General features: G+C 48.5%; 1 protein-coding gene across 1 annotated transcript in view; it reads left to right on the forward strand.

Moving 5' to 3' along the window:
* The window catches only part of LOC119381606 (uncharacterized), a 417646-nt gene that overhangs the window by 349723 nt on the left and 55637 nt on the right, over window positions 1–12286 (forward strand). Inside the window, exon 8 of the mRNA XM_049419611.1 lies at window positions 10198–10301. Within this exon, the coding sequence (XP_049275568.1) occupies window positions 10198–10301 (104 nt within the window). The remainder of the gene's footprint in view (window positions 1–10197; window positions 10302–12286) is intronic.

Consider the following 12286-nt stretch of genomic DNA (forward strand, 5'->3'; position numbering starts at 1 on the left):
AGCTCTTGGACTAGGATTTAGTGTAACGAAGTGTGGATTGATGGTACTCAATGATCCCTGTGATCAGACGGTGTCAATACATAGGCAAGAAATACCAAGGGTAAGCGAATACAAGTACCTTGGAGTATGGGTAAATGAGAGTGATAGATACATGGAGGTATAGGAAAAAGCCTCGGCAGCAAAAGGAAAGAGGAATGCTGCAATAATGAAGCACAGAGCGTTGTGGGGATACAATAGGTACGAGGTGCTTCGAGGTCTGTGAAAAGGTGTGATAGTTCCGGGGCTTACTTTTGGGAACTCAGTGGTGTGCATGAGGGCAGAGGTGCAATCGGGAATGGAAGTAAATCAAAGGACTGTGGGACGCCTCGCTTTGGGTGCTCACGGGAAGACGACAAATGAGGCTGTAAAGGGCGATATGGGAAGGGCAGGTTTTGAGGCGAGGGAAACTCAGAGCAAAATAAGGTTCGAAGAAAGGCTAAGGAATATGAAGGAGAGTAGATGGTCAGAGAAGGTGTTCCGTTATTTGTATAGGAAGAGTGTGGACACACAGTGGAGGAATAGAACTAGGAGGCTCACTAGTAAATATACGGCTGGTAGTGTAAGCAATATGTCAACAAAGAGCGTTAAGTGAAAAGTCAGAGAGGTGGAGAGGATTTACTGGACGGCAGCTATGGAGAAAAAACCGGCTTTGAATAACTACCGAAAGGGCAAAAATGAAATAAGGAGAGAGGCATTTTACGATAATTCAAGGGAAAGCGCTTTACTGTTTGAAGCGAGATCGGGTTGCCTTAGAACGCGTAGTTATAAAGCGAGATTCAGTAAAGAAGAAGAACAATGCACATGCTGCGGGGAAGATAAGGAAACGGCGGAGCATGTTCTGATTGAATGTGGAGATATCCACCCAGGTGTACGTTTGGGCACGAGCCTACATGTAGCCTTGGGTTTTAGGGCCAACAAATGAAAGCTGAACACACCCGCGATTGAAATAAGTAAGAGACGGTTAGAGTATTGGTGGCGGAAAATTAGAGAGAAAGGACAAAAATAAATATTGGGAAAAAATAAGGACAGTCTGCCGTAAAGGGCAGAGAACTAGGCTGGGAATTTACGTTTTTTTTTTTCCTGTAGTAAGATAGATTTTATCGAAGCAGAGGCCAACATAAAAAAAAAGGAAGGAGATTTTTTATTGTCGAGCCAAGTGGCACACTTGTCACCGCCCCGTTATAAAGGGGACGCTCATAGCATCCATCCATCCATCGGGCTGTCTACGCGTGTCGTCTGCTGCGCACAGCAGATTTGCAGCAGTTGCGTTGATTTCTGTTTTCGTGTTTTCAGCGTTATTACCGGGTTTTGTGTTTGTTGTTCGAGTCGTCAAAGGGTGAGTGAGTGGTTGTCGCGTTTCTGTGCCTGTCATTACGGGAACTATGCGGTGAATCTAAGGGAATGTCGACGCCAAAGCAACATAAGGAAAGGGCCTTTTTTGTACCGTTCTGCACCACTGGTTACCGCTCGAGCAAACAGCATATATGGTTGTTCACTGCCCCATCTGATGAAACATGTCTCGCAGAATGGGGCAGAAGAATAAAGAGGGCGGACAGGAGACTGACGCCAACTGCTGTACGTGGTTTGCGAAAAACATTTTGAAGAGAGTTTAATCGAGCGCACGTTCACCATCACCGTGAACGGTGTTGTCAACGAGATCCCCCGCGACAAACCACGCCTGAAACCTGATGCGGTACCCACAATATTCCCTGAATATCCTCAGCACCTTGTTCCAAAATTGCCTGCAACACGAAAAACAAGAAATCTGTGCCAACAACATGTAGGCATTCCAGCAAAGAGCCGCAGGAGCACCGAGTCCATTGCCTTCGAAGCGAGTTCTGCCTTTGAAGGATCTTGTGTTCAGGATAATTCTTCTGCACCTGAAGAGTGCACCACACCCTTTGTTTCCGAAGCAGCAAGTGTGCAAAATACTGAAGCTCAACGGCTGCAATGCACCACTGAAAGTCGTCACCCACTGCCAGCAGGAACAGTGGCGTACGCTTATTGTGAAAGTGAAATGAACAACTTTGGCACCCTGTTCATCGAGAAAATGGTCTACTCCGAGAAGCCTTTGCCTCAACGGCAATCAGTAGTAGCAACGGTGTATCTCAGAGGACGGGAAAAATCGAAGCAAATCCTCACACGTAGTGATGAGGCAGAACCCCTCATCAAGGAAGTTTCGATAACAGCTCTTTGCGGTGGTTGTGGCTTAAAGCCAGCTTCATCGAAACACTACTACTCATCTAGAGGCATGACTTTTTTTCTAAAAAAATGCTAAATGTCAGTGCGGTCAGACGGGAAGTCTTGCGTTTTCTGCAAGTACCAGAGGGTTCTCGTCCAAAACCAGGCCTGCAAGAGAAAGAAAAGGGGAAAGAAAAGGGCAAGGAGCTCGTCGCGCCAGAAAGCGCGACGAGCTCTAAGTAAGCGTTTCATAATAAAAGCAAACCCTTAAACCTCTGATCACTTTTCAGCATGAGAACTGAGAAGCCGCTGCGGCTTAATAAAAACAGAACCTGCAGCGGCCCCCTCGCTGATGCTGTGGAAACACGGCGCACCATGAGGAGCGAGGGGCGCCACGGCACGGATGGATGGATGGATGCCATGAGCGTCCCCTTTGTAACGGGGCGGTGACATGTCTGCCACCAGGCTCGAAAAAAAAAAGGAAAAAAAAACTTCCTTGTTTCATGTTGGCCTAATACCTTATCTACATTGATTAAATCTATGTTATTATACCAAAAAATACAAATTCACGGTCTATCTCTCTGCCTCTTAAGGCAGAATGACCTTATTATTCCCCCATTATTTATTTTTGTTCTTTATCTCTACTTTTCTGCCACCAATACTCTAACCGTCTCTTACTTATTTCTATCGCGGACATGTCCAGCTTTCCATTGTTGTCCCTAAAACCCAAGGCTTCATGTAGACTCGTGCCCACACGTATACCTGGGTGAATATCGCCACATTCTATCAGTACATGTTCCATCGTTTCCTTAGTTCCCCCGCAGCATGTACATTGTTCTTCTTCGTTACTGAATCTCGCTTTATAACTACGTGTTCTAAGGCAGCCCGACCTTGCTTCAAACAGTAAAGCGCTTCCCCTTGAATTATCATAAAACCTTTCCCTCCTTATTTCCTTTTTTCCCTTTCGGTAGTTACTCAGAGCCGGCTTCTTTTCCATCGCTGCCATCCAATAAGTCCTCTCCGCCTCTCTGACCTTCCGCTTAATGCTCCTTGTTGCCATATCGCCCGCATTGCTAGCCGTATATTTACTGGTGAGCCTCCTAGTTCTTTTTCTCCACTGCGTGTCAACACTTTTTCTATACAAATACCTGAAAACCTTCTCTGCCCATCTACTCTTCTTCATTTTCCTCAGCCTCTCTTCGAATCTCATTTTGCTCTGAGCTTCCCGCACTTCAAAGCCTGTCCATCCCATATCACCCTTTACAGCCTCATTTGTCGTCTTCCCGTGAGCGCCCAACGCGAGGCGGCCCACCGTCCTTTGATTTACATCCATTCCTGATTGTACCTCTGACTTCATGCACACCACTGAGTTCCCAAATGTAAGCCCCGGGACCATCACACCCTTCCACAGCCCTCGAAGCACCTCGTACCTATTGTACCCCAATAAAGCTCTGTGCTTCATAATTGCAGCATTCCTCTTTCCCTTTGCTACCGATGCTTTCTCTTGTACCTCGATATATCTATCCCCCTCATTTACCCATACTCCGAGGTACTTGTACTCGCTTACCCTCGGTATTTTTTGGCCCTGTATAAAGACCGCATGGTCTTCGTGATCATTGAATACCATCAATCCACATTTTGTTGCACTAAATTCTAGTCCTAGAGCCTCACATTCCCTTCCGCATATATCTGCCAGTCGCTGTATATCATCTTGACTGTCCGCAAATAAGACAATATCATCAGCATAAAATAGACCTGGAAGCTTCTGCTCAACCATCGTGCCGACCTGTTTGTGTGACAAATTAAATCCAATGTTGCTACCTTCTAGCGCTTTTTCCATCCTCACCATGTACAGCATGAATAACAGCGGGGACAAAGGACATCCCTGTCTCAGCCCCTTGCTAATTTCAACGCTGTCCTTGCTACTTATTCCTTCCCATTCTATACAAACTGTATTTTCTCGGTATATTTCCCTCAAAAGCTGTATACAGTCGTCACCTATGCCCACTTCTTCCAATATATCCCACAAAATTTCCTGATTAACGTTGTCATACGCCCCGGTAATATCTAGATAAGCTACGTATAAGGGCCTGTTTTCTATTTTCGATATTTCTATACACTGAGTAAGAACAAACAGATTATCGTCTAACCGCCTGTCGATTCGAAATCCATTCTGCAGTTCTCCCAAAATATCATTTTGTTCCACCCACGCTTCTATTTTTAATTTTACTGCCTGCATCGCCAACCTGTATAGCACCGATGTAATGGTTAGCGGTCTATACGATCGAATGTTATCCTTTTCTTCCCTGCCTTTATATATTAAGTTCATTCTACTTTTTCGCCAACTGTCTGGTATTTCCCTCTCCTGTAAGCACTTTTCTACGGCTTTCAGCAGTGCTTCTTTAGTGTTATGTCCGAGTTCGTTAATGAGGCTGACGGGAACCCCATCTAAGCCCGGTGTAGTGCGCTTAGGAATTTTTCCTTCGGCTTTCTTCCAATTGAAATTCTCTAGTACTACATCTTCGTCGGTTGCACTCCTTTGCGTACTTTTACTCACCGGGGGAATCCCCTGGGCGACCTTTTTAAACGAATCGGCTGTTATCTTTCGGATGTAACCTAGCGCTTCATACCCTTCCAATTGATTTCCTCCTTCATCTACCATATGTTGTTGCATTGTGACAGACTTCCTACCCAGCGCTTTTAGGTGGCTCCAGAATATCCTAGGCGCGGCCTTCTTCTTTTCGTGAATCTCTGTCATCCAGCGTTCACTTTCACCTTTAATTTTTCCCTCGACTAATTTCTGCACAATGAATTTTTGCTCTAAATATATTTCCCATATTTGGTTGACTTCGTCCTGTGGCCGCTTCTCCTTTTTTGCTTGTCTGTGCTCCCGTGATGCCTCACGTCGCTTCGCCCGCGCCGCAGCGCTCCAAGCGGCAGCCGCCGGCATTCATCCCATCTCATGCCACCTGGAAGGCCGCGGACGGCACACTAGCCAGTATTCTAGGCACTATAATATGATGGTTCACGAGATTGTTCGAAGCAAGAAAGAAGAAGTTGCGGTAATATCCTAATCGATAGTTATGGGCTCCTAGAAATATTAACAGCCATACCGGCGACGCATGCTGACACTACAACGGCTGCTTTCTCTTTACAGACTTTTTCGTGAGGCCCAATAACTCGGGCAAAAAAAATACAACTATTTTTCTGTAAGCTTGTTCCATCGTGGCTTGCACGTGCCAGCGACGTGGACGACGAAGAAGCAGAGAGCGGCAGCGAGGCGCTCGTGAAGTGGCATAATGCTTTCATTGCTTCCGTGGCTATTCGACCTCGGTTGTCATCTGCCCTATCTGGCTAAGGCCCTTTCGCAGAGTTCCGGAATGGACAAGGAGACTTATCTGCGCACCGTAGCTCAGCTCCAGTCCAGGATCCAGCGTCTAGAGGAGAACCTGGAGAACTCGCGCCTTGAGGCGGCGCATAAGAACGCCATGCTCCAGGAGCTCCACCGACTGTGCGTCGAGAAGGACGACCAGCTGCAAAGAGACATCGATGAGGTGAACGAGATTCGGAAGGACTTCGAGGAACTCAAACGGCTGTGCGCTGAACGCTGCCGTCGCAAGAGTTGCGTCATCATGTAAGAGCAACTGGTGCCACGCGCAGCCGCTGGACCTTCCTGTCCGAACGCGTTCCGCGGCACCAATTCCGCCCGCTCTGTCGTGAAATTCGAGCTGCCACGAAGTTCTCGCGTAGCGCCGTCGGCACTGCTCGGCAGCTACGTAGTTGTGACAGACACACCTGCTGGCTGCAGGCATCGCGTTTTCCCCCCAGCACAGTTTTGTCACCGACCACGTGCCGCCTCGCTAGCTGCAACAAAATTGAAGATTGGCCGCACCGCTCTCTCAAGCCTCCGCTTGGCGTCCGTAAAATTACAGGAAAAAGACGAAGCAAATCCTACATTTGCTGCCTGAGACTGGTGGGATGCGCGCAGAAGAGTTTTTTGCGCTTCCGGAGGACTTTGCCGATGTTCTTCACGTGCTTTCCTTCTTTCGTGTTTTTTTTTTTCTCACCTTTGTCTCTTAAGCGGACTTTGGTCTTACGAGCCAACTGTACTGTCACTGAAAATAAAACCGTGGTGACGTGACTTTGGTGAATGTGAGCCTACATATATGACACCTGTTTTAGTCTGTCCTTCCTTTGCTATAGTTCACAGAGCGGAATGATTCAAAAACGCATGTATAAATGTAGGGGGTGCACTACAGTAAAAAAATAAGGGTTGAATTTTAATTTAAGACGTTTCGATATTTCTGCAATACATTTCCGGTTTGGTGAGGTACGCGATATCAAACCGGTGCGCACCATTTGGCCTGCTTGCGAGTCGGTGAAGTAATGCCTGAAGGCAACGTTGAAGACACCTTGGCCCATATTCGTAAAGTTCTTCGTCCAAAACTGTTGTTGTCGTTCGAAGGCCACCTTTGCTAATATTTCTGACATTATTGCATGACGTGTGCTCTAACGAACCGGTTTAATGTGAGAACATTTTGTTTGAGTACGGGCCCTTCTTTTAATGAAATGTCTGACTCTCTTCGCATTACAAGGGATAAAAAACACCGCCTCCGTCATTCATACAGACCTACACTAGAAAAAAAAAATTGCCAGACCTGCGCGGAACACGCGGCACAGACACAGCGAAAGCTCGAAGAGCGGCATTTCTATAGCCCGTTGTATACGCTCTTGGGGCAACTACTACAAGTACCCTTGCAAGGCACCGAGTACGCCATAAATCAAACTTTTGCAAAATAGGGAAGCACCATTATTCGTCATTCTGCGGACAAGCGAGGTTATCTGCTACACATCTGTAAAGCATTATGCGCACTGTGTTGATGCTGTGGCTGAAGACCATAAAGAATTATGACTGCGGACTTTGTAGTGGGTGGGAACCTTGAAACGACCCCTCCCCCCCCCCCGTTACGCAGCTTGCATTGTGTGACGCCTGGTTGTTGTTTACTCTTCTAGCACGCTATATAACATCTGTTAACGCAATTCCTTGCCAGACATCACGTCTGCATAGGGTCTTTTTGCAAAGGAGTTTCAAGCACCGGCGTGGCTCTGTGGTAGAATACTCGCCTACCATGCAGAGGCCCGGGTTCAAATCTCGCTCGATCCTCGAGTTTTTTTGTTTTTTTTTCAGTTTGCGCGATAGCGGTTACGGACACCGGCGGTGGCGGTGGCCGCGGTGGCCGCGGCGGACAACTGCGGCACTAAAATCGGCTGTTGTGATCTCATAACAGCTTTCGTTGTAAAACATTCATAATTGGCTACTTCTCATAGGGGAAAAAACAAATGGATTGACGCGAAGCTCTCCTTTGAAATGGTTTTCCAATTTCTACGCCATCAGTGAATGTCTTGGTTGCCGTTGGTGCTTTCTTCTAACCTGGCCACGGGTCACGCCTTCGACTGCCCGCTGAGAGTGCTCACATTTCTTTTAAAAGCAGGCGCAACCCGCCGCGGTGTTCTATAGTGGTTACGGTGCTCGACTGCTGACGGGATCGAATCCCTGCCGCGCCGGCAGCATTTCGATGGAGGCGAAATGCTAGAGTCCCGTGTACTTAGATTTAGGTGCCCGTTAAGAAACTTCAAGTGGTCGAAATTTTCGGAGCCCTCCACTGCGGCGTTCCTCACAATCATGTCGTAGTTTTGGACGTAAAACCCCAGCAATCATCATCAAAACAGGCGCCGACGATGATGACGTTTTTCCAATTGCATGCGGAGGATTCTTCGAACTCTATGTGCAGGATAGCCACCGCGAACCGGCAACCCCAGAGCAAAGGTTAGCTACGGGCACTTGTTTCCCTTCCTCAGTACGACAAACCGCGTTCATCACCTTATATAAAAGCGTGTGATTCTCTTTTTTTTACGCTAATATGTTTTATTATACGTCTTTCTATGTCGATTTATTATTCAACGGCCGTGGTTCACCATCGAACGACTTCAGTTGATTGTTGTCTATTCACCACTCATCTGTATGGCCCGGACAGCCATACCGAAGAAGTGAGAAAAAGGGTCGAACAACTCCGAATTTTCGACTTCGCGTTTTAGTTTGCCTCGAGAAAACGGGTGTAGAGAGCATCAAGTGTAAAGACAGGCTATTGTTCTTCTTTTGTCAACATCCGACTTAACCTACGCAAATATAAGTAAAAAAATCACAGCATATCCGCGTGGTGAATGATGATGAGTGGGGCGAAGCGAACTGACGCTGCAGCACGGCGATGGCATTGGCGCGAGCGTGGTCCTTCTTGATGGAAGATATTGTGACTAGATTGTTTGAGAACCACAATATGTTGCACACAATGCAACTATGGCCGAAACTGTTATCAAGGAAGTCCCGCTGGAAGCGCGCGTCGGCGCCTTCGGGCAGAGCCCACCTGATGCGTTTTGCAGCCACTTCACGTGCTCGCACAGCCTCGGGCTCTGCCTGCCGGTACGCGCGCTTTCTCGCCGCTTCACGGTCCTTCACATTTTGAAGATCCGATTCGCGCCGCAGCCGTGCAGCTTCGGCCTCGCGGGCTCGAACGGCGGGGTCTTCGCGCCGCAGCCGTGCAGCTTGTTGAGCAGCTTCGGCCTCGCGGGCTCGAACGGCGGGGTCTTCGCGCCGCAGCCGTGCAGCTTGTCGAGCAGCTTCGGCCTCGCGGGCTCGAACGGCGGGGTCTTCTCGCCGCAGCCCTGCAGCTTGTCGAGCAGCTTCGGCCTCGCGGGCTCGAACGGCGGGGTCTTCTCGCCGCAGCCGTGCAGATTGTCGAGCAGCTTCGGCTTCGCGGGCTAGAACGGCGGAATCTGCTTCGCGGCGTCGACGTGCAGCTTCGGCCTCGCGGGCTCTCACCTCAGGAGCGTGCGCTGCCGCCGCCTTCCGTGCCCTCCGTTCCGCAGCCTTGTCTTCCATCTGGCGACTCCGAACTAAAGAGAAAGCGTGCCAAGAGGAAGCCTCATGACGCGTTACCTCTGAAATGTTGTCTTCGGGTGTCGTTGAAAACACGAGACGTAGTAAAGAAGAAAGAACGCCACACAGGCGAACACGCAAACGAGAGTGTCACTCGTCAACGTCGTCTTCTTCTTCTACTGCATACCAGAACGCGCGCAGTAAAGAAGAAAGAATGCCACACAGGCGAACACGCACGAGAGTCTCGCTCGTCAACGTCGTCTTCTTCTTCTACTGCATACCAGAACGCGCGCTTCTCACGAGCTAGAGGTGGCTACTACAACGCTACAAACAAACGGAGGATGGACAGACCCACGGCATAAGGAGCTTCACCCCTAAAACAAAATCATGCCGGCTGGTGCACTGACAAGGACGCGCACGGATAACCGGGTTACCTGTATACGTACGGAGTCGGGTAATGCGCGCTGTATCTATTGCCTTGGAATGTGATGCCTCCTTTCGCTGGGATAATAATGTTATAGAGAACCCTTGCACAAAGAATAATCGCCCCATCAACTTTGAAACTTTGAAACTTTATTCATTCCAACATTCCATAATTTGGGATGCTGAGGGCCGGGTTCTTGTAAGCGCCACTGAACCATTCAGTTTCATTTCTTTGCTGAGTTAACTTCCTATGTGCAAAATAGGCACCTCCTTGTATTTCCATCATCGCATCTCGTTCCAGCCTCTCCAAGGCGTTAGCAATTTCAGACTTATGCTCTTTAGCCAAAAGTGGCCCTTGCGCCGTCAGAAATCAATCAATCAATCAATCAATCAATCAATCAATCAATCAATCAATCAATCAATCAATCAATCAATCAATCAATCAATCAATCAATCAAATGAACACACTGAAAAGCACTATTTGAGGTTCTTGTGTCACGAACACACTTTTGACTGCGACGCCAAACAGTAAAACCGAAAATGTTGCTCGAGCCACGTGTGACATGTGCGGCAAACATAGAAAGATATGTATATGTATTTATTAGGTATTTCTTTTTCAGTGCCGAGTACAAGAACCATCATCACACCTTCTGGATTGGTGGAAATGACCTACAGTACGAGAATTGTTTCACCTGGGCTGACGGCCAGGAATTCGAGTACACACGTAAGTTCTGATACTTCGCCAATCTAGATATCAACAGAAACTACTATGTATTCGTTTTCTCCGCCCCTTGAGATTATGTATGTATTCTAGCACGTACCAGCGACCTTGACTCCTTACTCAATAGCTGAGTCTCGAAGCCGCTATATTATTAACACTCTCTCATTGAATGCCTTCATCATCAGCGGACGAGAAGACACTTGACCATCCCTTGGACACGCGTGCGCTAGATGTGATCACGCCACTTTCCAAAGACGTAGACGTGTCTCTCAATTTTTTCCTTTGAAATCCCCCTCTCATCGCATTTTCATTTATTCTTAGTTAGTTAGTTAGTTAGTTAGTTAGTTAGTTAGTTAGTTAGTTAGTTAGTTAGTTAGTTAGTTAGTTAGTTAGTTAGTTAGTTAGTTAGTTAGTTAGTTAGTTAGTTAGTTAGTTAGTTAGTTAGTTAGTTAGTTAGTTAGTTAGTTAGTTAGTTAGTTTCTCTGGATGACGTCTTTCTGCGGTTATTGTGACATCTCAGGTTTGTATCTATCGCAGTAAACAAAATCGCGGTAGTTCTAAGTAAACATATTGCACGCTGCCAGAATATCTGCAGTTTTATTTAAAGATGGCAACTTTTGAATGTCGAGTAAAGATATATCCGCAGGTGCCAAAACGGTTCAGACAGGACACAAGTGTGGCTAACTTCGAGAAGGCAAGATGCTCCCAAAGACGTACTGAAAAAGACGACGTCTGTGTTTGACGGCCGGATTGTGAGGTTGCCGGCAACATTAAGAGAACTCTCGCGCCTTCGGCTGGCATGGCGCGAGCATTCAAGAAGCGTTTCTGCTCTTGAAATAACGTGCGCGTGCGTGCATCACAGGAGGGGAGAGGGGCGAATGAGAGTGAGGAAGAAAAGGCACCGAAGCTTGCAGCGGAAGCGAGGGAGGAGCTCTGCGCCGCACGTCTGGCCAGCAAGGGCGCCACGCGGAGATTACTTTCACGCGATCGCTCGCAACGTGCCCCTACCCATGCCTGTAACACGAGAAAGCACTCGCAGCCTCCGCGACTCACTATCCTTCGATAAGTTCTCGTTTTTGTTTTCTGCATTCGTTCAGTTCCGAAGGGAGCCGCCACCTTCTTAACTCTGATAAACGAGGCAAATCGGCTGAGCTACATCCTTCGAGGCCTGGAATCTGCATCCCCCCCCCCCTCACCCCACCGTGCCTTTCCATCGGCGCAACATGAACAATAACGACCCCGTGGGCCGTCCACGCGGATCCTTGGCGAACTTCACTGAGCGCGCCAAGTTCTTCCGGCGCGGATAGCCTCGGAGCTTGGCAGTCGGGTCTGCGCCATTCCTCGTCGACTCTTCTCCTCGTCGCACCCGGCCGTTGCACCAGGGGCCGGATGCGGGCTTCTTTTCGCTCCCGTCTGGGAAAACGGCGCTCACCCTGCTGCTGTAGTATATGCGAGCGCCGTCGTTAACTCGTGGCGGCCTGTGGCTCGCTTCGCGCGCGCGCGCCCTGAAGAGGATCAGCGGCCGGAGATACCGGGGATCAGCAAGGCCGACTGTGAGAGCGGGCCCGGACGCTTCTCTTGCATGAGTCGCGGAGCGCGCTCGCCTTGCCGGTGTTCTGCAAACTGATTTACGGTCGCGGAGGCGCGCACCAGCACCGACGAAATGGGATCAACCACTGGGGTCCGCGGCCTGAGTTTTCATATGCTTGCTCAGGTCTTCGTCGTGAATCAACTCGCAATGTTTTTTTCAACGCTGATAATATTTCTCCTCTTCCTTTCTTTCTTTTTCTCTCTCTCTCTTATTGGTTTCTGTGTAGCAGGCAAAATAGCTTCAATGTTGTACAAGCGCGCATACTGTCGCAGCCCCCGATTTTCCGTATGTTTTAAGGCGAAGGCCTTAGATGCCTCATCAAACGCGAAAATTGACCGGCGTCCCGTGTCGGCGTCCACGCGAGTGATGCAAAAAAAATCATCACGTGATGACGTCA

This window comes from Rhipicephalus sanguineus, chromosome 1 (assembly GCF_013339695.2).
Source record: "Rhipicephalus sanguineus isolate Rsan-2018 chromosome 1, BIME_Rsan_1.4, whole genome shotgun sequence".
Lineage (NCBI taxonomy): Eukaryota > Metazoa > Arthropoda > Arachnida > Ixodida > Ixodidae > Rhipicephalus > Rhipicephalus sanguineus.